Source organism: Talpa occidentalis, unplaced genomic scaffold, assembly GCF_014898055.3.
Source record: "Talpa occidentalis isolate TD23 unplaced genomic scaffold, MPIMG_talOcc4v2.1 talOcc4.6, whole genome shotgun sequence".
Classification (NCBI taxonomy): Eukaryota; Metazoa; Chordata; class Mammalia; order Eulipotyphla; family Talpidae; genus Talpa; species Talpa occidentalis.
In genome coordinates, this window is record NW_023604972.1 from 55,548,046 (window position 1) to 55,575,184 (window position 27,139).

Consider the following 27,139-nt stretch of genomic DNA (forward strand, 5'->3'; position numbering starts at 1 on the left):
AATGTGTGTTTAAAAAAAAAAAAAACATGTATTAAAAATAGATATTTTAATGGTCTTAAAAGTAAAGTGATAAGTGTTAAAACAAATATTAAAAGGTCTAAAAAAATTAAAAGTAACAAAGCTAAGTAAAGTGTTGAACATCTGAAAAAGGAATTTTAAGAAAACAAATTTTGTATACTCAAATGATTTATATTATTTTAGTGTTTTGGGAACACATTAGCTGAAATAATTTTTGGTTAATAGTAACTGAGTTATAATCTAATGGGTTGTTTCAAAACATGTACTTATACACTAGCATTGGGTATAATCTTGGCCCTTGTCTAGGTTAATAATGTTGGGTACATAATGTCTTTTAGTGTCTAAAGAACTAAGGTTTTTGAGATGACAATTAAAGGTTATGATTTAATTGTCAATATTATCACTTAGGGCTAGAATTTTTATAGAGATTAAATATGGTTGTTTTTGCTGTTTTCTAGTATTTATGACACAGCTTCCCAAACATTTAATTAAAGTAAAATTTGGTAGCCTGTCATTTAATCAATTAAAGGAAATTTTGTGGAACCTCAGCAAAGCTTTAGAGACACTCCACAAACTTTCTCCCTTTCCTCCTGGGAAGGACATTAGATAAATTTATCCTATCTGGTTTACCTGGTAAAGTTACACTACAAGGGAAGCACTGTCACTTGGGAAAATGGAAAAACTCTAATATGTACAAAAATGTTAACATTGGTTTTCTTAAACAAAATCTTTCAATACCTGATATGTATGTAAATTGTCAATGATTATTGTTGCCTTGCAATATTATATACTTCAATGGTTTAATGTCTGCAGGACTTGTTTCTACACACACACACACACACACACACACACATAAAAGGCCTCAATTGATTCAAAATGATAAACTTTTGAGAGTAAAAATCTTTCTACAAAGGACTGTATAGACTGTTGGAAATACACCTGATTTTTACTGTTTTGTTTGGCATAACATTGAAAATGTTTTTTTACATTTTGCCTTGATTCAACAAAGTTTTCTTGTTTTGACTGACCAGACTCTACAACAATGTTATAGATATATATTTTTTTTTCTTTTTCTAGCAGAGCTAACCTTTTGTGTGACTTTGAGTACAATTCTTCCAGGGAGTTGACATAGAGCTAAACTAAAATGTGGAGAAACTGCTGCTTTGTTCGTAGGGTTCCAGAAACCTCTGAAAATGATGACAAAGCTTGCCTCCATTGGCAGGACTGAATAACCCGGTTCCCTGGACAGAAAGCTCTGTCATAAATCCTGAACTTTTTCGTCTTTTCACTGCCATTAATAATGTACACTTCAAACAACCTGGACAGGACACCGATAAGATCCCAGTGCGTGCCTACGTTGGATACCCCTTCGTTATACTTCTGGGGAATGCCTCAGCTACACGCATTCAATTGCGTGGGACTTCTTACTCTGTACATTGTTCTGGCTGTGTTATTACTAATTGTATTACCCCCTCTCTTGCTCGTATATATCCTGTGGTGGTCTTACTTAAAAGACCCCCCTATGTTATGTTACCTGTTGATTTACATGATATGCCTTGGTATGATAATACTGCCATGCAAGTTTTAGATGAAGTACATGCCCTTCTTCGTCCTAAACGTTTTATTGCCACCCTTATTCTAGGAATTGCTGCTCTAATTTCCCTGGTTACCTCCTTAGCTACTTCCTCTGTTGCTTTAATTCAGGAAACTAAGACAGCTTCTTTTGTAAATGACCTTACCAAAAATGTGACCATGGCACTCTCTATGCAGCGGGACATTGACTACAAGTTAGAAAGAAAGATAAATGCCCTGGAAGAAATTGTTATTGCCATTGGAGATGAAGTTCAGCTGCTTAAGCAGCAATTATCCACTCGCTGCCACGTTCACTTTCGTTTCATTTGTGTTACACCTTTGCGTTATAATTCCTCTCTACATTGGAATCCTACTAAACATCACCTATTGGGCATCTGGCATGACAATGACCTCTCTCATGACCTTGCATCTCTTCAGTCTGAAATCTCTGCTGTCAGTAAATCTCACCTAGATACTTCAGTCTCTTCCTTTGCCCATTCTCTGGCTTCCACTCTCCAATCTTTAACTCCTACTCACTGGTATCATCTTGTTCTCTCCTTCCTTGTTCTTTCCCTACTTGTCCTGCTTCTCTGTTTGTTTATTCCCTTCTGTGTCCGCTCACTTCACAGGTCCATCTACTGCATCCAGTGTGACATGTATGCTTACCAACTTCGTTCTAAAATCAAAGGGGGACCTGCTGCACCCCCCCCTGCAGTGACCCTCAGGGCTAATGGCTGTTGCCATGGTCCCTGAGGTCCGGCGTGGGCAAGGAACCATGCGCGCAGGGGGAGAACAGCAAACTCCCTAAGATGCAGAGAAGCCGAATGCCTGTCAAGAAATAATGACCACCAGAAGCTGCCACAAAGATGATTAAAAGAAATACTGACCACTAACTTAATAAAGACGCACTCAGATTTTCACTCTCTTGAAGTGTGTCTGTGTGTCATTTATTCATCGAATCCCTGACCACCCTGCGCAGTCTCTCAACCCTGAGACGGCCTCATCGTCCATCGCTGTGCTGGTCCGCGGCAGAACTGTTACAAATCTCCTACAGTGCTACAAATATGAACAGTCACTAATTATCTCATCTCTTAAGTTTAGAGAGAAAGTCAAGATCATCAACTATGAGTGAGCGCCTTTGGTCTGTTTTGCTACATTTAAGGATTAGTTGCATTTACACACACACACACACACACACACACACCTTGCCTTATTCTTTTGGACTTCTTCCTAGTCTAGGAGAAGGTGTTCTGACTCAGGACTCAAGCCAATTGTCATTGCACCTCATCATTATCTCCTTCAACTGGAAGAAGCCTGAACTCTCCTATATCTTCAATGTATTCCCCTTCCAGATACACACATGAGAAAGTGCCCCCAGCCTTTTGCTGCTCCCATGTCCTTTTAATGACTGACTTTTCCACCCCATGCCATGAGACTTTGGACTCATCACTTTTCTGAAACTGCTGACAAGGTCACCAATGCATTTTTGCTCATTTACATTTAAATGCCTTTCTTAGATTCCTTTCTACTCTTCAGAAATACGCAGCTTCTGTTTTCTGAAAGTCTTTGGCTCTCTGTGACCTTTCCTGGAAATTCTCCAATGTACCTGATCCTGTCATCCTCCTTTCATTTCACTTGTCTTTCCTCCTTTCTTACTTTCCTGTCCAACACTATTCAATACAGACATTCTATCAGGGCTAATAAACTGCTGGAATTATGATCCTGGGAACTAAATCCTCACTCTATCACAGACAGGTGGTTTAAACTTTGGGTCGGCTGTTTAAAAGTTCTGCAGTTGTTCTAAGGAATAAGTGAGATCATGCATGTGAAACAGAATGGTACCTGGACAATAAGAAATGCTCAATAATTATTATTACCCTAATTAATATATGCTCATATTATCTGATTCCCAAATTTCTCCTCCTCCTGGCTGCTCTTGTTAATGATGCTATTATTCTCTTTATGAATTTGATCCAAAGCATTAGTCAGCTTCACTGTTCCCTTTCCTCTCCTTAACCAAATCTGCTGATAGTCATCTCTTTCATCAGTTAGTGTTAGTCATCTGCACTCTTATGATAATCTTCAAGATGATCCTTCTGCTCCATTCACCCTTTCTACATTGCATGCATTTCACTATGGGAGTGAACTGAATTTCTTATTGTGGTTGCCATATGACTAGTTCATTCCTCTGCTCAAACATTTCAAAAGCTCCCAACTACCTCTTAAATGAATTCCAATTCATTTACTATAGATGATTAAGACTTCCACTAAATCACCCTAATATATACCCCAGCCTCCAATTCAGCTGCTTGTGCCTCCTAAGGAAACCAATCCAGACATACTTGGACACTATTTTCAAATCTATTCTGAACTTCTCTACCCACAACATTTGTTCATGCCATCCACTCTGCCTGGATTATTTTTGCCATTCCATTTTCTCCTGGAAAATTCTACCCAAACTTCAGACTTAATGCAGTTGGAAGAAATATCTTGCTCCTTTTAATGCACATAACCTTATGATATTTATCTTTTTTCCAGATAATTTTATTATTACCTGAATTATGTGTGATCTCTCTAGAGCGATGTAAGTTCTCTAGGACAAGAAGTGTATCTATATTTTCTGCATTCATTACACTGAACAGACACTCAATAAGTGTTGAATGAATTGATAAATCAATCATACTTCCAGAGACTGAAGCATAGGTTTGATTAGATTTGAATGTATCAAGAATTATTTCTATCCATTTTTTTTTAACAGCTATCACTGTAAACTTACACTTCAAGTAGATGCCTCATGTAGGCTTAAATGAAGAATAATGACAACCAACAACTAACTAAAGAAATTAACTCTTTGGGTTATCCATTGATGTGCACAGAGATTAAAAAAAGTAAGAATCTATGCAAATCTTTTAAGCTTTTAAAAACAGCCAGTATCCTAGGTTGTCTATTTTTTTTTTCCCACACTTCAGCTGGGTTGCAGACTTTTAATTTTCTTACATAACTTCTTCAGTATTTTCCAAGTGTTTGGTAATATGTGTGTTTGCCCTTGTGCTATCAAGAGCAACAATCGCTTAAAAAATAATGTGATTTCATTTGGTTTAATTGCAACATCAGTTTGTTAACAACCAAAGAACCAAGAACATTTCTTGGCTACATTAATTTGTTTTCATATGTTGGTTTTAAAAATCAGATTGATTTTTTCCTTAAGACTAAATGGACTATTAAAAGAATTTATTTCTTATAAGTTTGGTAAGGTATGAAGCTATGTTTTTTAGAGCACTATAAATTAGATATTCTGGTATTGCTGCACAGGATTATGATTAAACTTGCTCTCTGGTAATCTGTGTTAGAGCATTAGTGAAGTCCTGGTTCATCAAATGGCATTATTGTCATAACAATAACAATAAATGCCTCTCCCCCCCAAAAAAGAAGGAACTGGAGGGGTGGTCTATATATGTGAAAAACAAAGTATTTATTTTCTATTCTGGGCTGATTTTAATAGGTGTGGAAATGAAGAAGTTGGTTAATTTGAACACCCAGTTAGCAAGTGACTGAAAAGAAGCAAGCAAAATTTTTCTCCCAATCCGTGGGGTGTCTCTTTGTTTTGGTTACTGTCTCTTTTGCTGTACAGAAGCTCTTTAATGATGTAAAAAATATATAAAATAAAAAAATTAATAAAAAACATTAAAAAAAGCAAAAAAAAAAAGAAAAGAAGCCAAGTACCTGAATGCCAGCCTTTCCACATACAGTAACCATAAAATGATAAAATATTATACTTTCCTGTGGATAATACATACTATCAATTGGTTACAGGAAATAAACAATTCCTTCTTTTGGTCTAAGGTTTATATTAAACGAGTATGTAAAGTAAATAAAGTCTATATGGGATTTAAAGATTGCTGAAATAAAAAATATGCAGTGAATCAGAACAAACCTCTTCTGCTACTGAGTCAACCCTGTGTGTGTGTGTGTGTGTGTGTGTGTGTGTGTGAGAGAGAGAGAGAGAGAGAGAGAGAGACAGACAGAGAGACAGAGAGAGATGGTTGTAGCTGCAAAGGGGAAAGGAAGTGAGTGGGGTGAGGTGTTGAGGGAAAGAGGAATATAGAAAGAAAAAAGCTGGAAATGGAGTTTTAAATTGTATTTTTAATTCCATTTCTCTTATTATGAATTAATATATGGAAATGACAGATGGGAATGACCAGTTGTTTTATGTAAGCCAAACCAAAACAAAGCAACTATAGTATTTCTTAGCACAAATAAGAATTATAAAACCTTACAAAAGATTTTAGAAAACAAAATAGTGACTGAACAGGTTTGTATTAATAGGAATAAGAAATTTTTACTTCAATAAACTTATTTTAAAAATAATTTTATTGATTTTTATGAGGCAGCATTGGCTTAAAATACTATACATGATATAGAGGTACAGGTTCACACATTTTTAGATGTGCATTACCATACCATATGCACCACCAGCATTTTCTTCAATAACACAAGAAATAAATATGCTTAAGGCGGCAAAAACGAAACAAAACAAAAACAGTAAAATCAACAAAATTAAAATATGTTTTCTCACTTATTAGACTTATGTAGTCTTTATTGAAGATAACGGAAAAAAAATCTCATGGTTACAGATTTATACAGTTGTCTTTCCAAAGACATGCCTCTTTAATTCAAATGATGAATCTTGCTTTTGAAATTGTGTATGGGCTTATTTCATTAAACCATATCTACTAACCTCACTGGACTCTCAAATGGCTCATAGGGTTCACTTACTTGGATTTGACGGCCCTACAGAGCACCTAGGAAGGACAGGGAAGAATGGGCTAGCTGATTTTGACTTTTACTTTATTATAATTAGTCTTTTTCCTGGTCCCTTATTTAGGTTTTGTAAATTCCTGCTTTGAGTGAGACCATCCGGTATTTTTCTTTTTCTTTCTCGCTTATTTTGCTGAGCATAATCCCTTCCAGTTCCATCAACAAGCAACTATGAACCAGAAACACAATGGGGGGTGGGGGAGGGGAGTAGGATGAAAATGGGGTGGAGGGGGTGGTGGGAATGTATGGGGACTATAACCATGATGAGAATACATACACCGTGCAAAAAATGAAAAATGATGTAAAAACTATATTAAAAAAAAAAAAGAATTGGGCTAGCAGTGGAGCAAGATTGAAAGACCTCAGCAGCAGGATCTGTGCTGTCAGGATTCCCTTCTTTATCCTGTTAAAGACTCTGATTTTAACAATTGGTTCCAACATCTCCAACATAGAAAATAAGATTCAAAACATTTAGCAAAAAGACTGAGTAATGATTTCAAATCAAAAGACAAGTAATTATAATTATGGTACATAAATATACAATTACATAGAAACATACAAAAGCTTTCTCTACTTTTCCTTAAAAACATGAATTTCTTCTAATAACTGAGGGACTCCAATTTCCCCATAAAAAGTGGTTAAAAATAAATTCTTTGCGACCACTTACATAATTGTTCTCCAACTTTCTGGGATAGGGAAAAATGCACATTTTTGCCAGATGGAATCTTGGTTAGAGATGACTGCCAATAAATAAGTACTCCAGCACATTTTCCTGGAAGGGGATTCCCTGGGCACAACTTTCTCCAAATCTCCCTTGGGAATCCAGATAATTTTGTTTCTGTTCACATAAAATAAGTCCAGGCCCACACAACAGCTGCTATCACACCTTAGATCTGCTGTCTTCAATTTTCCCAGTAACCTTTTTACCTGTTAAATGATATTCCTGTTAACCCAACTTGAGAAGTATGGAAACAACCTAAGTACTTTTGAAGAAATATGAGTGCCTCTGGATATAACATTATCTTAGATTTCAAATCACTCTATATGCCACAGATAAAGAGTACAGATTTTTTTTTTTTAAAGTTTTATTTATTTATTTTTTACAAGTACTGGGTACAGTCAGAAGCTCGGGAGGATGAGAGAATCCATCAGAGGCAGAGTTGGGAGCAGAACAAGCAGACTGACGAAAAACACTACTGAGGGGAGCAGTGGGCGCGGCAGGAGAGGTCTGTCGCGCCATGTGGGACCCTCGCCGGCTGGCCGGGGATTGAACCGGCGTTGCAGAAGCTGCAGACAACTTCACAGCTACAGCTCAACCACTGCGCCACCGGTGATGCCCAAAGAGTACAGAATTTGGCCAAGCCAAGTGATAATAATAAGTACTCTGTTAGGAAGAAAAGTTAAATTGAGCTAATACTGCATTTCTCTTCATTTCCTGGCCAATAATGCTTTACCTCCACTCCTTAAACTCTTTTGGTTAACTCCTAAGGTATTTATTATTTAACCTCTGGATTTCAGCTTTTCCTTCTAAAAAGGTTTTACTAATTTTGGTCGCTTTTCCACCCTAAATTAACATTGTACAGAATTGATCTTCCCAAAGCACTGCTTAAATAAAGTAAAAAAGCTTTGATTGCTCTTCAGAGCTTATAAAATAAAATCTAAATTCCATACATACTCAATAGGACCCTCCCTACCTGGCTTCACCACAACTAAACATATTGTCACTCTTTCCTTCATTAGAGTTGGGGGATTCAGGCAGGCTGTAAGCTCTGCTTCCTTCCATGCTTCTGTTTTGGGCATTTCTCCTGGCCTGATATCCACTTCTGACCCTGGACTCATCCATCCAAACAAACCTCAACCTTTCTGGGCTTCTCACATGCTTCCCTTTCTGATTCTCCCATTTAGGGATTTTTATTCTTCTGATAGAAGTCATAATTGCTAAGTCCAGAAACAGTTCAGCTGTCATTCTACATCATTTCTCTAAAATCTGACATTGTTCTGTCCTCCTTGAAGTATTTGTCATCCCTGATTGGAAATACAACACTTTTCTTATTACAAATTACATAGCAAACACAGAAAAGATAACTTACAAAACACTTACATAAATAACTAGTTTTAATTACAATTCTACATTCTTCCATTTTTTCTACCTATATAATGTCTATATAAAGATGGGACAAAGTGAAGTTACTTAATACCACCTAGAAATGGTTCAAGTGATATGTATACTTTACTACAATAAAAAAAAAAGGTGGGGATTAGATGTTATATACTCATTTATGATTTTTTTTTCCACTTAAAAAATCAGTAATGTGTAACTAAGACATTTTTAATCCTCAAAAATACTTTTATGGTGGAATTTTATTTTTATATGCTAAATTAATAATTTAAGATGTTACTACCAGATTTCACCATTGTAAAAGGATCTTTTCTCTTTGCAATGAAATATTACCTATGAGGTGACAATTTGATTGTGAAAATTTATATTCCAGATTTATTTTCAGCATATATTTTTAAGGACCTGCTGATGGATTGACTGAAAAACATAGAGTAATCACAGATTATTTTGCCTTGAGTAACTGGGTCCTACAACTTATTAAGATGAGGAAAAACATGAGTAGAAAAAGGGTTGCTAAGGCCTCCCCTGGTGGCACAGGCGGTTGAGAGCAGCGCTATGAAGCTGTCCTCAGCCTCTACAGCACGGGTTCAATTCCCAGCCGGCCGGCGAGATGCCCACATGGTGTGGCAAACCTCTCCTGTCATGCCTGCTGCTCCCCTCAGCAGTGTATTTCAGTCAGTCTGCCTGTTCTGTTCCCCACTCTGTCTCTGGTGAATTCTCTCACCCTCCTGCACATGTGGCCCTGGTTCTTGTATGCATAAATAAATAAATCTTTTAAAAAAGGGGGGGGGTTTGCCTTTTTGGTAGGCATCAGTGTAAATACTAAGGTTGTTTTATACAGATTGACTATGAAATGCTCATTAACTTGTCAGGTACCTGTCAGGCAGTCAATTGGCAGGGTATTTCTTGAGCATATGAAATATGCAATCTCAAAGGCCCGCACTCAGAAGGCTGGTTTAATGTTCCACTATTACCATCTTGAAATTTTTAATTTTGACCAAGGTGCCCCACATTTTCACTTTGCATTGGAGGGCCCCCATATTAAATAGTTGGCCTTATCAATTGCTATCCCATTTTGATATAATGCAGAAATTGGAGCTGGTTATAATTTTGGGATATGAATAAAGATGGCATTTGAAACAATAGACCTGGATGAAAGCACCCAAGATTGAGCATTGTTAGAGAAGGGGTTTTAGTTTTCCTTGGGGTGCTCCAACCTTGAGAGGTCTAGAAAAGAAAATGAATTTTGCCAAGAAGAGTCATACAGGTCACATCCAATAGGACCAAAGGAAAAACAACAAAAGGTGTGCTGTTACAGAAGCAAAGTGAATACAGCACTTCTAAAAGGAGTGATCAGTTGGGATAAATGCTGATAAGCAATAGAATAAGATGGGAACAGCAGACTATCCCTTGGATTGGGCAGTATGGAAACTGCTGGTGTCCTTAATAAGAACAATTTCAGCGGTGTGTGAGTTAAAGAATGGAAGGAAAGGATATGAAGATAGTAAATACATACAATTCCTTCCAGAGATTTGTACTAATAGAAAATGAGGATATTGTTTCTAGGGAGGACTTTTTTTTTTTTATTTTGAGAGCCATTACAGCTTGTTTCTATGCTGATGGGAAGCTAGAACAGAGAAATTGATGCCAGAGAGGAGGAAGATTATTATTGTAACATAGTCTGTGAGTGAGTGAGAGGGAATGGGATTTAGGGCACAAGCAAAACTCAACTTCAAAGAGATGCAAATTCAATTCATTTCTTGTAATAGAAGAGAAGGCAGAGTATGAGGATATAGATAAGATACACTGGCTGATTTGGGAGTAGCATAAAAAGAAGTATTTTCTGATAGCTGCTGTGAAACAAGATAAAATGTTTTGGATCACACTGCAATATTTTATAGATTTAAGCTATGCTCATTTCTTTATTATGAGTTCATGTTCTCTAGAAACAAGGGTGGTAGAAGACCTAGAGTGATAATTTAGTTTCTTTCCTTTTTCTAAAATAAAGCTCAGATATTTGACAAGGGTACCAAAACAATAATCAAAAGAGAAAAAAATAGTCTTTTCAGCAAATAATGCTGGAACAACTGGTTATCCACATGCAAAAGGATGACGTTGGAACTGTATTTTAGCATATATAAAAATCTACTCAAAATGGATCAAGTACCTAAATATCAGAGCAAAATTATGAAACTTTAGAGAAAACAGAGAGATGTTTCTTTGTGGCCTTGGATTAGGTGATGGTTTCTTATTTAGTGCAACCAGATCCCTATAGCACCCAGAGATGGAGGTGGGGGCAAGGCAGCTTTGGTGGGGCTGAGGCACACTGGCCTTAGTGGATGTTCCTCCTCCCTCAGCCCCAGTGAGGCTAGCCATGGCCCAAGAGCCTGCCCTGACCTGGATGCCTCCTGGGCTAGGTTTTTCCCCTTTTATATTTGACTATAGGGTGGTCATAAAATGGGCCAATCAGATTCAATTCAGTTCATTAGTTAATTATTCAGATGGAAAAATGGAAAATGAGTTGATTGGTGTTAAAAGGTCCAATCAGAAGGTTAGGATTGAAAACAGTCCAATCACACTTGTAGGGTGGGGCATTCTGAAGGGGATATATGACAGAGCAAGAGCCAGCTTGATGCAGTATGCAACCAGCCTCTGACGAGAGAAGGCCCTAAACAATTAAAGGATAAATAACCCAATATGAAAATGGGCAAATGATTTAAATAGACATTTATTAAAAAAAGTCATCCAAAAGGCTAACACATCAAAATATGCTCAACATCATGAACCACTACATAAATATAAATCAAAATCACAATGAGATACCATTCTACATCTGGTAAGATGTTATAATAAAGAGTCAGATAATAACAAGTATTGGTGAGAATGTAGAGAATCTAGAGGCATCATAGATTATTTAATAGAATGAAAAATGGTTTAGCTGCTTTGAGAAAATATATTGGTTCAGAAAAGTTAAAAAGAGAGCTATCATATCACCCAGAAATTCCACTTCTGTGCAGGTACCCAGGATGTCCATAGAAAGACATACACAAATGTTCATACAAGCATTATTCACAATAGGCCAAGAGTATATCCATCCACTGATGAATAAACAAAACAAGGTGCAAACACCCAATGGGATATTTCATACAAAGAAATGAAATACTAATGCATGTTACCATGTATCAGAGCATATGTTAAGTGAACGAAAGACTTCAGAGCATATGTTAAGTGAACGAAAACTCACAAAAAGACATACATTGCATGATTCCAATGGCAAGAGTTAGAGAAGATGAAATTTAATTGACCACTGACAAAGTGGGAGATGGGCCATCCTGATAAAGGGAAGCAAAGACACAGATGTGTAAAACCACTGAAATATATATTGTGATAATGTGGTTATTATCAGGATATAGGATAAAGAACTATAGAAGAATAAGTTCAGAAGGTAGATTGAGGCAGTTTTTTAAAGGTCTTGAGTGTCTTGAACTTTATTCATGAGAAGTCCTCTGCTTTTATAGCACCTCTACTGTGCCACTTTTAGATCTTCTGCATTAAATATCATTATTAACCATATTCAAGTTTGTCTGACTTGAAGAATTGGGAGACTCCTAAAGATTAAAGATGGTGCCTTAGTCCTCTCTGACTTCTCAGGTTCAGTGAAAAATGTGCAGCGTGTAGAATGTGTTCAATGAGTTTGTTGACTTTAAATTACTGAAATAAATGCAGTTAATACCATAGCAGTCCAGATATACTCTGCTGATATTTATGCTACTAGAAAAGATCTGGAAATATAATAAATTCCTTTACTATTACTTATTTTCTCCATAGAGTTGTAACATAAAAAAAATACATTTTTTTAAATTGAAATTTGGATCTCAGTAAAATGTCAACATTTGTATGAAGCAATTATATTGTGCAACATATTTTGGCGAACAGGTACTGAACTACTCTTTAATAATCCAAATACTTAGAGAAATATCAGAGACTTAGAGAAGTATAAGTATTGAAGTTAAAACACAGGAAAATATTTTTATTAGATATTCAGCTTATATGAAATACTTTATCAAAGAAGACCTTGGAGTATTTATCACGGAGCTACTGGCATTAAGAACAGATTAGAAAACTATCTGCAAGACAAAATTAGATATTTTTTCTATTCCAGTCTGAGACCTTGGGGACTTCTTCAAATCTATTTTTCTATAAATCTGTTACAAAGGTTAGAGAGTGGGAACATTTCAGAAAATGTTAGCTCTGCAGGGTAACTGTGAAGTAAGGTGGACAACTCTGCTTTCCACAAGGTGATTTTCAAACGTTCCTTCACTCATGGGAGCTATTGCAGCAAAACCTGCAGAGTCAGCAGGGCACCTATAGTAATTAGTGATTTTCAAATTATATTGTACATGATATGGTTATTACTCTTGCAGTTAAGAATCCTCATTTCATTTCTGCTTCACTAGTCAGTTAAAAATTCTGAAACTTGGCTCCAGGTAGCAAAGAGTGAAACAGTATAGGGAACAAACACATGTTCAGGAAGTGACTGGAGAGCCCTTTATGAAGTACAAACACAGGATGGAAATGACTACTTTCTGTTGCTGCTTCACAAATAAAGTAAGTCACATTTAATTGCAGGAGTTAATAGATTAAATGGCTTGAAGGACAATGGGTACATTAAACATTGTTGAAATTGATTCATCTTAATATCACTGAAAGTCTGGATCTTATGAAATGTACTACTGTAATTATGTGACTATAACACAAAGTGTTGTTAGGCAAACATCACAAGGCACACATCTGTAAGGACAGAGTTGCACAGGGAAGTTGTGAGTCTCATAAAAATGATTTGCTCCTGTTTAAATAAGCAGCATGTTACTGATAGAAACGCAGTATCAGGATCAGAACCCTCACCAGAAGATGGCAAAGTTAGTGGGGATGATAGGAGAAAATGTGGGTGTCCTGACTTCTGTGGCATCTCTCAGGGTGAAAAGTACAGAATTCCCTTAGGTGAGTACTTACTAAGGAACACAGGAGAGAAGCCTAACACATACAATTCGATTTTAGAATCAAACCTGAACTTCTGAGAGTCTAGGTCAGCTAGAAGAAGAGAGTGGAGTTGAAACCCAACTGAATGCACATAATATCACAATAACAATGACGAGGGCAGCATCAATGAAGCATACAGTAAATATATGTCTGCCAGAAACAAACACATGACGAGGTAACGCATGTTAGAAGACAGAGGGCAACAGTTTTTATAAAAGAACCAAAGACATATCAACTAAAGATGTGATCTTGGATAATCACTGAACTCAATAAACACTTGTGAAATTAATGAATAAACCTTTTTAAATTACGCTTTCTTCATAGAAAATTACTTTTCAGATCAGAAATTCTCTCTACAGGGATATTGTTCAAAACATGCTACATGGAGGGTAATTATAATTTTCTCCTCAAGAGTAAATTTCCTGTTGCTATATGATTAGCTAAAACCTCCTATACTAAATTAAACAAAAGTGGTGGTAGTGGGCATCCTTGTTCCTGATCTCAAAGGGAAAGTTTTCAGGTTTTTACCAGTAAGTATTGTGTCTGCAGTGAGTTTGTGACTTTTTTGGTTGAGTTAGGTTCCTTCTGTACCTTCTGTTTAGAGTTTTTAATCATAAATGGGTGCTGAATCTTTTTTTTTAAATTTTTTTAAACACCCTTGTTTATTTTTTCATAGTATTGGATTTCTCCCCTCAGGTGTGGTCACCATTATTTTCCCACCACCAAAGCACTGACAGTCCTCTACCATAGTCCACTGTGCTCTCTCCACCTCCATTTTCTCCTCCCCCCTTTCTCCCCCTCCCTTCTTGAATTCATCATATCCATTGTCTTCTTTCAAGGGTTGGTCTTACAGTTTGATCCTTTGTTTGGTTTCTCTAGACTCCACATGCAAGTGAAATCATCTGCTATTTTTCTTCCTCCTTTTGGCTCACTTAGATTAATTCCTTCCAGTTCCACCCATGCTGCTGCAAATGACATGAGTTTATCTTTTTTGAACACTGAATAGTATTCCATTGTGTATAAATACACCGACCTTCTTGATTCACTCATCTGTCTGGGGAATTTGGGTTGTTTCTCATTACCTTGGGTATCGTAAGAAGTGCTGCGATGAACACAGGGGTGCAGGTTTCCTTTTGAATTAGTGTTTCTATGCTCTTTGGACAGATACCTAGGAGTGGAATTGCTGAGTCACATGGTAGATCATTTTTAGTCTTTCGAGGAATATCCACACTTCTTTTCCATAGGGGCTGAACCAGTTTACCTTCCCACCAATAGTATAATAGGGTTTTTTTCTCCACACCCTCACCAGCACTTGTTGTTTGTTTTTGTTTTTGTTTTGATATGCGTCATTTTCATAGGTGTGAGGCGATATCTCATTGTGGTTTTGATTTGCATTTCCCTGATTATAAGCAGTGATTAACATCTTTTCATATGTCTGTTGACCTTCTGCATGTCTTTTTTGGAGATGTGCCTATTTAGCTCTTCTTTTTTTTGGTTGGGTTGTTTTCATTTTGTTGAATTGTCTAAACTCTTCATAGATCTTTTATACCAATTTCATATCAGATGTATGGTGTGTGAATATTTCTACCATTCAGGGGGGTGTCTCTTTGTTTTGGTCACTGTCTCTTTCACTGTACAGAAGCTTTTTAGTTTCATATAGTCTCAGTTGTTTATTTTCTCCTTTGTTTTCCTGGCTGCTGGAAATGAGTCTGCAAAGATGTTTTTGAAATATGTCTTGGAGTGTTTTGCTTATGTTTTCTTCTGTATATTTTATGGCTTCAGGTTTTATATCCGGTTTGAGTAGGTTTTCATGTATGGTGTGAGATGACAGTCACATTTCATTCTTATACACGTGGCAGTCCAATTTTCCCTGCACCATTTGTTGAAGAGACTTTTTCCTTGTTCCAGCGAATATACTTTGCTCCTTTGTCATAGATTAGTTGTACATAAATGTATGGTTTTATTTCTGGGCCTTAATTCTATGCCATTGGTCTGTGTATCTATTTTTGTTCCAGTACCATGCTGTTTTGGTTATTATGAATTTACAGTATAGTTTGAAGTTCATAATTATGATACCTCCATTTTCCCCTTTTTGATTTTGTTTGAGGTTTCTGTTCAAGTTAGTGCATGATGGACTATTACTGTGGCTTGTTGACTGGTCTGGTCTCAAACTTATTCTGATGTGCCATGTTTTTACTATACTCCTTCTCCACATTGTATTATGGAGGTGTCATTATCTCTGTTTTTTTTTATAATAGCCTCTTTAGTACTTCTTTCATATGTGGCTTGGTATTGAGACATTTTTTAATTTTTGCTAAAAGTCCTTACCTTTCTTTTTGACTTGAATGATAATCTTGAAGAATAAAAAGTAGTCTAGGCTGGAATTATTTTCCTGCAGTACTTTAAATATATCTCTTCTAATACCTTCTTTACTGTAAGGTTTCCACTGAAAGTCCATGGATAGTCTCATAGGTATTCCTTTATAGGTTTTTCTTTTTCTCAATGTTTTCAATATTTTGTTCTTGCCAATGGCTTTCAACAGTTTTATTGTGATGCATCTTGGAGTATGTCTGTCTGGTATTATTTGTTTGGAAATGTTTGGGCCTCTTGGATCAGTACATCTGCATCATTTCTTAGATGGTGATGGTTCTCAGAATTTTTTTTTTTTTTTGCTATGTCTATCTCTCTCTACTTTTTCTGGGAACCCCTAAAATGTATGTTCTCTTTACATTATCTCAAAGAGCTTGTAGAGTATTTTAACTTGTTGATTCTTTTTTCTTATTATTCTATTTATATGTTCTCTGTCATTGTGCTTTCAAGCTCACTAACTCACTCCATTACTTGTATATTTCTATTGCTGAGGCCTTCTATTGCAATTAAATTTTTTTACTAAGTGACTTTTATGAACTAAGAGATTTTATAATAAGTGTTTTTATTAAAAATAAGTGATTATAAGATTTTATTATAAAATAAAATATGGAACAGATTAGAGGAAAGCAAAACAACTTGCCCAAGATGAAATAAAAAATTTTTATTTTTAATCTTTTTTTTTTTTTTAAATTTTTATTTTTTATAGAGGCATGTTTTTTTTTTATTTTATTATTTATTTGTTTGTTTGTTTTTTGTTTATACATGCACTGGGTACAGTCAGAAGCGCGGGAGGGTGAGAGAATTCACCAGAGCCAGAGCGGGAAGCAGAGCAGGCAGAAGGACCGAAGTACACTGCTGAGGGGAGCAGCGGGCGGCAGGAGAGGTCTGCGCGCCATGTGGGACCCTCGCTGGTGGCCGGGGAGCAGCCGGGGATCGAACCGGCGCCGCCGAGGCCGCGGGCAGCTTCGCAACCCAGCGCTCAACCGCTGCGCCACCGGGGAGGCCCTTTATTTTTAATCTTTAATGCAATATACCAGTATACTTCCCCCCTCATCCTTCAGTTCTATTTATTTCATAATATTTGCCAATGTTTAAATTGTATTTCAGTAGAAGCAGATTTGGTTACCGTTCCCACCACATCTGGCTCATCTACAGTATTTTTAAATCAGTTAAAGTGTTTCTTAAACTCATCAGTTCTAGATGCAAGTCTCATATTATCTTCATCCTTATTCTTTCTTGTTTTACATCTTACATTATTTTTCTTAATTCATCAAATATTGTTAAAACTGTTATCTTAAATTCCTCCTTATGCATATTACATAGTTCTGTTGTATTGGCATTTCTCTTAGTATATTTTTGCTCCAGCATTTGTGATATGTTCTTTGTCTCTTCAATTTTAATTTTCATGGATTGTAACAGGGAATTTCCTTTTCTTAGTTTAGTAAATTGACTTTATACACACCTTCTACAAGGATATAATAATCATAAATTTGTAATCCAGGTTATTCTGGAGTTTGTGATTTCACAGACCGATGCCTTGACACCTGCTGAAATGGCCAGGGCACTGGTACTCGTAAAGGCTAACAAGTAGGAAGGAGCGGGATAGTAGTGTACTGAATGGTAGTACTCTCATTGAGCATCAAGTGTTTAAGCTTCCTATAGTGCTGCAGGTAAGCAAGCTGGGTGTTGGGAATCTACCATGATGATCTCCCCCGGAAGCCAACTTCTTGGCCTAAATGACTCATAAAGTTGTATCAGCTTCCACTTCTAGGCAGGGGGTAAGCAATGCATGTAGTATTGTTTGAGAACTATATTTGAGATAGGGCCACAGGTGGGAATTGTTTTGTTTTTTTTTTTTCCTTTTTGATTATGGAGCCTAGTTCTGGGATGCTTGCTTCTATTAAGGTTCAGGTGCTTAAATTCTGGTTAGTGAGAACATTCAGTTGTCTCAGTTATGGCTTTGAGTGGAGAGATGGCCTGTATTTTGCATATCACAATCTTAGGTTGCAAATTAACAGCCTCTTCTATGAGAAGCTGTTGGTGATCCAACCTGGCTCACTCTGCTGATTCAGATTCGATCTGTTCTGGTTCAGTAGCCTCAGGTCCAAGCTAATCATCATTACTTTGCATCCTTAATACAATAGTTATTCACTGGGACACCCTCTCTCCTATATCCCAAATCTGTGTACCCCTTTCTTTAGTACAGTGCTCACTTTTAGATGTCCTGAGAGGGGCATGGGCCTATGAGCAGGAGCCATATAGTCGCAGCCCCTTTCTCTGATGCGTTGCACTCACAGTTCAATTATAGTTTTCCTACTCCCTTTGGCCAAGCTGTTGGTTCTCACGTATGCAGCAGTGATCCATTTTTCTTTCAGGGATTGTCAACTTTGTTCTGCTGTAATTTGGTTGTCAATATGTGGCTGTGAGCCTGGCCTTTTTCCTTGGCTGGCATCTCATAGCCTTCTTAGAACTGTTTTCCTAATTTCTTTTTTCAGATAGTTCATTGTCAGTGTATAGAAATACAAATTATTTTTGAATGTTAATTTTGTATCCTTCAGCTTTTTTGAATAATTCATTTTTCAAACAGCTTTTTTGGTGAGGTCTTCAGTGCTTTCAATTTATAATATCACGTCATGTACACACAGAGGTCACTGTACTACATCCTTTCTAATTTGGATGACTTTAATTATTTCTGTTGCCTGATTGTTCTAGGCAGGACTGCCAGCACTATGATGATTAGAAGTGGTAGAATGGGGGGCCTCCCCTGGTGGTGCAGCAGTTGAGCGCTGGGTTGCAAGGGTGCGAGCAGCCTCTGCAGCACCAGTTTGATCCCCAGCCACTGGCGAGGGTCCCACAAAAAAAAAAAAAAAAAAAAAAAGAAAGAAAAAAAAAAAGAAGTGGTAGAATGGGAATGCTTATCCTGCTCCTGATCTTAGAGGAAAAACTTTCAGCTTTTTATCTTTGTGTATCATGTTAGCTGTGAACTTGCTATACAGGGTCTTTGTTCCATTGAGAACATTTCTTCTAGACCTAATTTGATAAGATTTTAAAATCCTCAATGGAGGTTGAGCCTTGTCAAATGATTTTTCTGTATCTATTGCAAAGACAGCATGATTTTTATCCTTTACTCTGTTAATATGGTACATTATTTGCTTGTGTGGAATTGCATATGGGAGATAAATCCCACTTGATGGTGGAGTATGTTTACTATCTTGTTGAATTTGGTTTGCTGAAATGGTTGAGGATTTTTGCACCAATGTTCATCACTGATAATGGTCTGTAATTTGCTATTTTTTTTTAAAGATTTATTTATTTATTTATACAAGCACTGGGTACAGTCAGAAGCGCAGGAGGGTGAAAGAATTCGCCAGAGCCAGAGCGGGGAGCAGAACAGCCAGACAGACGGAGGACACTGCTGAGGGGAGCAGCGGGCGCAGCAGGAGAGGTCTGTGCGTCATGTGGGACCCTCGCCAGCGGCCGGGGATCAAACCAGCGCTGCAGAGGCTGCGGGCAGCTTTGCTGCCCAGCGCTCAACTGCTTGCCATCAGGGAGGCCCTGTAATTTACTTTTCTCCCAGTGTCCTTACCTAATTTTGGTATCAGGGTGTTTCTGGCCTCATTTCCCTATGTGGAGATGTTCTCTGCTCTTCAGTTTTTTAAAGAGTTTTGAGAAGGATTAGTGCTAATTCTTTAAATGTTTGGTAGAAATCAGCCATATCAGCTGGTCCAGGATTTTTTTTTGTTGTTGGGAAAAGGAAAGATGGGAAAATGAGTTCTGTTTGGGCACAGTGGGTTTATGGCAAATGCTGATGGGGAATGTCTCACAGGTACCAGACCCTAGAATGGAGTTCAGTTATAAAGATACTGATATGAAAATCATCACACTGTCACTGGATTAGTTGTAGAAAAAAGACAGTAGGCAAGGGGAATGGGTAACTATGGAAGTAAACTTAGAGGAATCTGAAATTTTGAGGTGGAAAGGGAAGGAAAGAATATCACAGCAGGAGGAAACAATATAGGAAATGGGAAAGTTTCAATATGAGAATCATCGTAATTCATTTAATATGATGAAAATAGCTTTTGTAAAAGTTAAAGTATGCAAGATATAGTCCTGTGAAAACATGGTGAACAAATACACAACCAAACCAATAACAGTAGTTACTCCTGAAGGAGAGACGAGGAAGCAAGAGGATCGTGCTTCCTTAGCAGTGTATCTTAATTTCTACTAAGAAGAAGGTATTCTCAAAACCCCGAATAGCCAAAGCTCTCCTGAAAAAAAAAGAAGGGAATGGAGGCATCACACTCCCAGACTTCAAACTCTACTACAAAGCCATAATCATCAAAACTGCATGGTATTGGAACAAGAACAGACATACAGACCAATGGAATCGAATAGAAAATCCAGAAATAAACCCACAGATTTATGGTCAACTAATCTTTGACAAAGGAGCAAAAACTATGCATTGGAGCAAAGAAAGTTTGTTCAATAAATGGTGCTGGGAAAACTGGGTCGCTACATGCAAAAGAATGAAGCTTGACCACTACCTCACACCATACACAAAAATCAACTCAAAATGGATTAAAGAACTAGACATAAGACCTGAAACCATAAAATATATAGAAGGAAATATAGGCGAAACACTATGTGATTTGCACATCAAAGACATCTTTACAGACACATCACCCAAAGCAGTGATAGTGAAGGCGAAGATAAACAGATGGGACTACATCAAATTAAAGAGCTTCTGCACAGCAAAAGAGACAATAACAAAAACAAAGAGAAACCCCACCAACTGGGAGAACATTTTTGCACCCAACACTAATGATAAAGGACTGATCACAAAAATCTGCAAAGAGCTGATGAGACTCAACAACAACAAAGAAAAGAATCCAGTCAAAAAATGGGCAGAAGAGCTAAAAAGAAACTTCTCAGAAGAGGAAATGCAAATGGCCAACAGGCATATGAAAAAATGTTCAACATCACTTGTCATCAGGGAAATGCAAATCAAAACTACCATGAGATACCATCTCACACCAGTGAGAATGGCACATATTAAAAAAACTAGCAACAAAAAATGTTGGCGAGGGTGTGGAGAAGAAGGAACTCTTCTGCACTGTTGGTGGGAGTGCAAACTGGTCCAACCACTATGGAGAACTGTGTGGAGATTTCTGGACCTACTAAACATAGAGCTTCCATATGATCCAGCAATTCCACTCCTAGGAATTTACCCAAAGGACACAGAAACATCAATTCCAAAGAACACCTGCACCCCTATGTTTATAGCAGCACTGTTCACAATAGCTAAGCTTTGGAAACAACCCAAATGCCCAAAAATAGATGACTGGATCAAGAAGATGTGGTACATATATACCATGGAATATTACTCAGCATTCAAAAAAGATAAACACATGCAATTTGCAGCAACATGGATGGCGCTGGAAGGGATCATGCTCAGTGAAATAAGCCAAAAAGAAAAAGAAAAATACCGGATGGTCTCACTCATAGCAGGAATGTAGAAAACTTAAATAAGGGACCAGGAAAATGAATAACTATAAGAAAGTGAAAATCAAAATCAACAAAAAACTATGAACCAGAGACACTTTTAGGGGGGCGGGGGCGGGAGGGGAGGGATTGGGTCAGAATGGGGGGGCTGCAATTGTATGGGGAATATAACAATAAAATTTATTATCTAATAATAAAATAAATAAATAAATAAAAAGAAGAAGGTATTCTCTATGTGATTCAAAAATATTAAAAATGGAATAAATAGATAAGAAAGCACTTTTAGAATACAACCACTCTTTCAGGTAGAACATGCTCTTCCAGGTAGAGATTTGTGTTTAATACATATTGAAAAGTAATTTATTTTAGTTTCTCTCATTTATCTATCATATGAAGAATACTTCTGCATCATAAGCAAAAATGTTTCCTTTAACTCGATATTCTTTATCATAGTGCTTTAACTAAATAACGGGCATAGGGCATAGTGATAATTATTTATTTATTGCCATTGAAGAAAGTGAAAGCACTTTAGTCACACTTTTTCCTTTCCTAAGCATGTATTTAATTGTAACCTAAAGAAAGAGAAATAGGACTAGAGAGAGAAGAATCTTTTGACTAACGCAAGGACAATTTTTACATAAAATAACACAAGGTTGTGCATCTCTTTATAAATTAAGCAAACAAATTCTATTTCCTACAAAGCAAACATGGATTAAGAAAATAAAAGAATATTTTGCATGTGCAGCAATGGAAGGATTAGTCATTCTTACTTGCTTTATCTCTTTATGAAAAAGTCCAGTACAAAATTTTCATTAGTTGTCAATATTGCCTATAAGATACTCACCTTGAAAGGAGACTATGAACTTCTCTTGACACTCAGACTTACCACCATTTCTCTGAAAGCCACAAAGTTCAACTTATAATAGCACATTGGGTAATTTTGCTTATGAACAATGACCTATGATTGATTTTGTGAAACTCCCAAGATGGAGATTTTTCTTTCTGTTTCCATATCTCCCTGAAATACTGATTATAGCACAGCAAGCCACAACCTGGAGTCCTTCCAGGGATGAAAAAACAAAGAGCTTTGTTCTTTTCTTCTCCCTCCTTATGAATCACCTTTCCATAAGAACTGACTTTACTCTTGCCACCATATTAAATGAAAAGAATAAACAAATTCTCTTGAATTGTAACAAACACAACTCTTTCTGCAGATAGCATTTACTATAACAATATCAGTATTTGAGCAATTTGCAATCAAGTGACTTTCTTGTTAAAGCTTTTTTTTTTAAACATTTATTTATACAAACACCGGGTACAATCAGAAGCACGGGAGGGTGAGAGAATTCACCAGAGCTAGAGCAGGGAGCAGAACAGGCAGAAAGACAGAAGTACACTGCTGAGGGGAGCAGCGGGCAGCAGGAGAGGTCTGCACGCCATGTGGGACTCTCGCTGGTGGCCGGGGATGGAACCGGCGCTGCAGAGGCTGCGGGCAGCTTCACAACCCAGCGCTCAACCGCTGTGCCACCGGGGAGGCCCTTCCTTGTTAAAGCTTATCAGTATCTTCTTACCCCAAATCTTTTTAGTATGTGTATTTTTTAAACAACATTATTGAAGTATATTTTACATTTCATAGACTCCATCTTCAAGTATATAATTTAATGGCTTTTAGTAACTTCACCAAATGGAATAACTAACACCATAAATCAGTTTCTGAACATTTTCATTGTCCCAAATTCAGTTCCTCAGGGGTTTTAAGTTAATTTCCACCCATGCCTGTCCCCCACCTCCAGTGCTAGACAACACAAATCTCTCTGTTTCTACAAATTTTGACTTTTTCTGGACAGGTCACATAAATGGAACTATACAAATAAGGTGTTTTACAACTTGACTCAAACTTTATAGAATAAAACTAGAAAATTTCCTTTGACCTTTAAGAGAGAATCACATATTTAAGGAAATCCATCATCCTTCCAATATAATATTAAATGCTATTTAATATCAAAAAGACTTAAAACTATTAACTCTGTTCTCTAAATTTTAACATTTAAAAATCCCTGAAAATATTATCACACAGTGTTAGAAACATATATAAAATGACCATTTATCTATTTCACATGTTGGAACAGTTAAGACAGCTATGCCTAAAGTTTCAAATTATTTTAACATCTCAAACTTCATGTATAGCACAGAAATTTTCCTCTTACTTTTTAAGGAGAAGTATAATGTTTCCCTTACAGGAAAAAATTTAAATGGCCTGTTTCTTAACATATCATACCTACAGTTAATACCTACAGTTTAGTTTTTGTGTTATTTTCTTCATTGATATCCTTAAAGGAGTCAGATAAGAATATCACATGTAGTAAGAGGGACAGGAATACAGCCTTGCTAGGAATATAGCTTTGCTAGGAAGGGACCTTCCTATCAAAAACCTCATTTCTGCCTTTCATGCACCAATCTTGTCTACTGGGCTTGTATATTGTGGAAAGCAAAAAGCATTTAGTCCTTTAGATTATGGCAGGTCACGTTTGAATATGATTTTCAGTCTGTTATGGATTTTAATTATACATATCTTAATTACAAAAAAAGAACTATTAATGCATACACCTTAATTACAAAAAAAGATGTCTTGGGCCTCCCTGGTGGCGTAAGGGGTTGAGCACAGCACTGTGAAGCTATCCACAGCCTCTGCAGAACAAGTTCAATCCCTGGCCAGCCAGGGAGCTACCCACATGGTGCAGACCTCTCTTGTCTTGCCCACTCAGCAGTGTATTTTAGTCAGTCTTCATGTTCTGTTCCCCACTATGTCTCTAGTGAATCCTCTCACTACCCCTCCCCACCATATCTCTGTCCTGTACCCCAGCTCTTGTATGCATAAATAAATAAATCTTTAGAAATATATTATTTATCTATTTAATATCTGAAATATCTTTCAAGTTTCTAGAACTCTGTCAAAATTTGGTCATAGGAAGATGTCCCCTTTAATTGCAGATCATATGGACCACTGAATATATGAAAAGGCATCCAAAAAGTAACTCTTTCATCATCTAATTATGAGTTTAGTGCAGTCTCACTGATTAAATAATTTACTTTCATACAGGAAATAAGATACCCAGGAAAGCGTTTGTGATAAGAACTATGAGAAAACTGTTCAAATTTCAGTTTTACTGATCTGTATTCTGCTGGCCCCCAAGGTAGACACTGTGAACACATACAGATATGGGTCTGTGTATGAGGGCAGGCAGAATGCAACATGTCATCAAAAGAAACACACTCACCTGGATGCCAACTTGGCACCATGAGAGTCTTCTGCAGAATTCATGTCGTCCCAGTGGGGTTTTCTGCGGTTTAGCCACACACTGGCCCGAGGAATACCATCAGAAATCTCTGGGTGTGGTACTCTGAGGGCCTGAATAGATCCCTCACTCCTGGACTTTGGGATCTAGAGGAAAAATTTAAGAAAAAGAGAGAGGTGAATTCAAAATCTTTCAAATGAAGTTATTGAAGATCATTTATTAATAATCCAACCTATTATCAATAATCCAAAAAATATCAAATTAAGTATTACATTTAAAATACACATAAAAATTCTTATACTGCAAGAGATACAGGGAAGGGGAGATAGTATTTCCTAGGGGAACTTTCAAGCCACATTTGGTCCACATTTCTCTCCTGGATTCTGATTAACTCTCCTCCAAGCCCACCCCTCCTTAGAACAATCATTCTGTGTAATGAGAGACTATGGAAGTACATCAGATTGACAATATTGAGTGAAGAGAAGAAACAGTTGGAAAGAAGCAGAAAAACAAACAAACAAGGTTGAGCACCACAACAATAAAGATTTCAATTCAATGTCATAAAGGTATCTGGAAATATTTACTGCCAACAAAATAATACTAGTTTGCTAACAGCATTTCTACTATAATCCTCTTTTACAGGACAAAATTTGGTTTAATTAATTTTTGATAAGGAAATAAATAGGAAAACTAACTTTTTTAGTTCTCTCATATCTCTAGAAGCAGAGGCAATACATGTGCCAAATGAATCCCAGGTGTACTAACATCTCCTATCTGAAGTTAGACATGAACTCCAAACCCAGAAATATTTCATGTCCTCTTATTTAGATCAGAAAGAAAGAGGAGCAGAAACCAATATTCTGTTCCTGAAAATGTGTCCAAAATTTTTTCTGAATTGCAGGAAAAATTCCAAATCCTAGATCCATTATCTTTGTTACACTGGAAGTTTTTATCATCTTTAGGACATTTCTTACGCTTTCTTTTCACCTGGAATGTCAGCTGTTCATCACTGGCCACTTACCAACTGTCTAAGACCAAAACAAATCCTAATTTTCTCTAAGATTGAGGTAAGAATCCACCACCCACAAAGCTGCTCTAATTTGCCTCAAATATTAATGAATACACCACTGCTCAATCTATGCTTGATAACCTGTTTTTGAAGCCTTAATATTAGTTGTCTTGTGTTTCTAAGTTAGATGGCCTCAACCAGATCTCTAGAGGCAGATTAGGGCTTCTCCTGTTTCTAGTTCTTTCTTTATACCCCTCCCCTGTCTCTTCCTCTTCTATATTACTATTAACATGTCTAGCAAAGTTTTTAACCTATTGATAAATACTGTGAGACACACTTTTCAGCTACAAGATATTCTTAAGACACTGACTAGCCATAATTTGAACATATTCCTAAGACACTGGCTAGGACACCAGAAAATTTAAAAAGAAACATGAGGGTCTCCCTGGTGGTGCTGGGCATTGGGCACTGGACAATGGAGCTATCCACAGCCTCTGCAACACTGAGTTCAATCCCCAGTTGGCCAGGGAGATACCCACATGGTGCAGCAGACCTCTCCTGTTTCACCTGCTACTCCCCTCAGCAGTGTATTTCAGTAGATCTGCCTGTTCTGCTCCCCACTCTGTCTCTGGTAAGTCCTCTCACCCCCTACACCTCTGGCCTGTACCCCAGTTCTTGTATGTACAAATAAATACATCTTTAAAAAAAGTAATATGAGGACAATTATAAACAAGAACGTTTAATAAATTCATGCATTATGATTATAAATATTAACACAGAAATAATTTAGCAAGAAGTTACACCTAGCACAGAGCAAAGAAAACACTCAATAAAAGCAGGCTTTTATTAATACTGTTGTTATGTAAAATTTGGTCAAATCTGGTGATTACCAATTAAATGTTCATTACATTTCTTTGTATTCATAAGCCCTGGAAAATCAAGGAAAGCAATTTTAATTATAAACAAACAAAAGCATTTCTATAATACAGAGATATTTGCCAAGATTATCTGAAATATCTGAAAGAAATATTTAGATAAATAGCAAAAGAACATGAAAAGCACAAATATATACTATTACATATTTCATAAAGGGGTTCTTTTTGCATGTTATTACTTTTAGTAAGAGTGAGCATGAAAAATAAATTTTTAAAAATGAAAAAGCAAGATTTTAATCTAGTTAGCTAAAAATCTCATATGCAGAAATAATTTCTCAATATTAAAATGAATAGAAAAGTAATGGTTTAACAAAAACTTATTAAATAAAGACACAATATTTGAAGTTCAGTGATAATTTGGGGATTCTCCATTTGATTTAGCAGTTTATAGAAAGGAGAAATATTCTAGGGTAAAAACAGAATTGCAGCTTACTCTATTCTGTCAAGTTACATTAAAATA

At 36.7% G+C, this 27,139-nt stretch overlaps 1 protein-coding gene across 6 annotated transcripts in view; it reads right to left on the reverse strand.

Annotated features, from left to right (window-relative positions):
- FAM13A (family with sequence similarity 13 member A) overlaps positions 1-27,139 on the reverse strand; it is a 269,649-nt gene that overhangs the window by 99,909 nt on the left and 142,601 nt on the right. For all 6 annotated transcript variants that reach the window (XM_054688133.1, XM_054688132.1, XM_054688131.1 and 3 more), the window contains exon 7: positions 24,718-24,881. In XM_054688133.1, the coding sequence (XP_054544108.1) occupies positions 24,718-24,881 (164 nt within the window). The remainder of the gene's footprint in view (positions 1-24,717; positions 24,882-27,139) is intronic.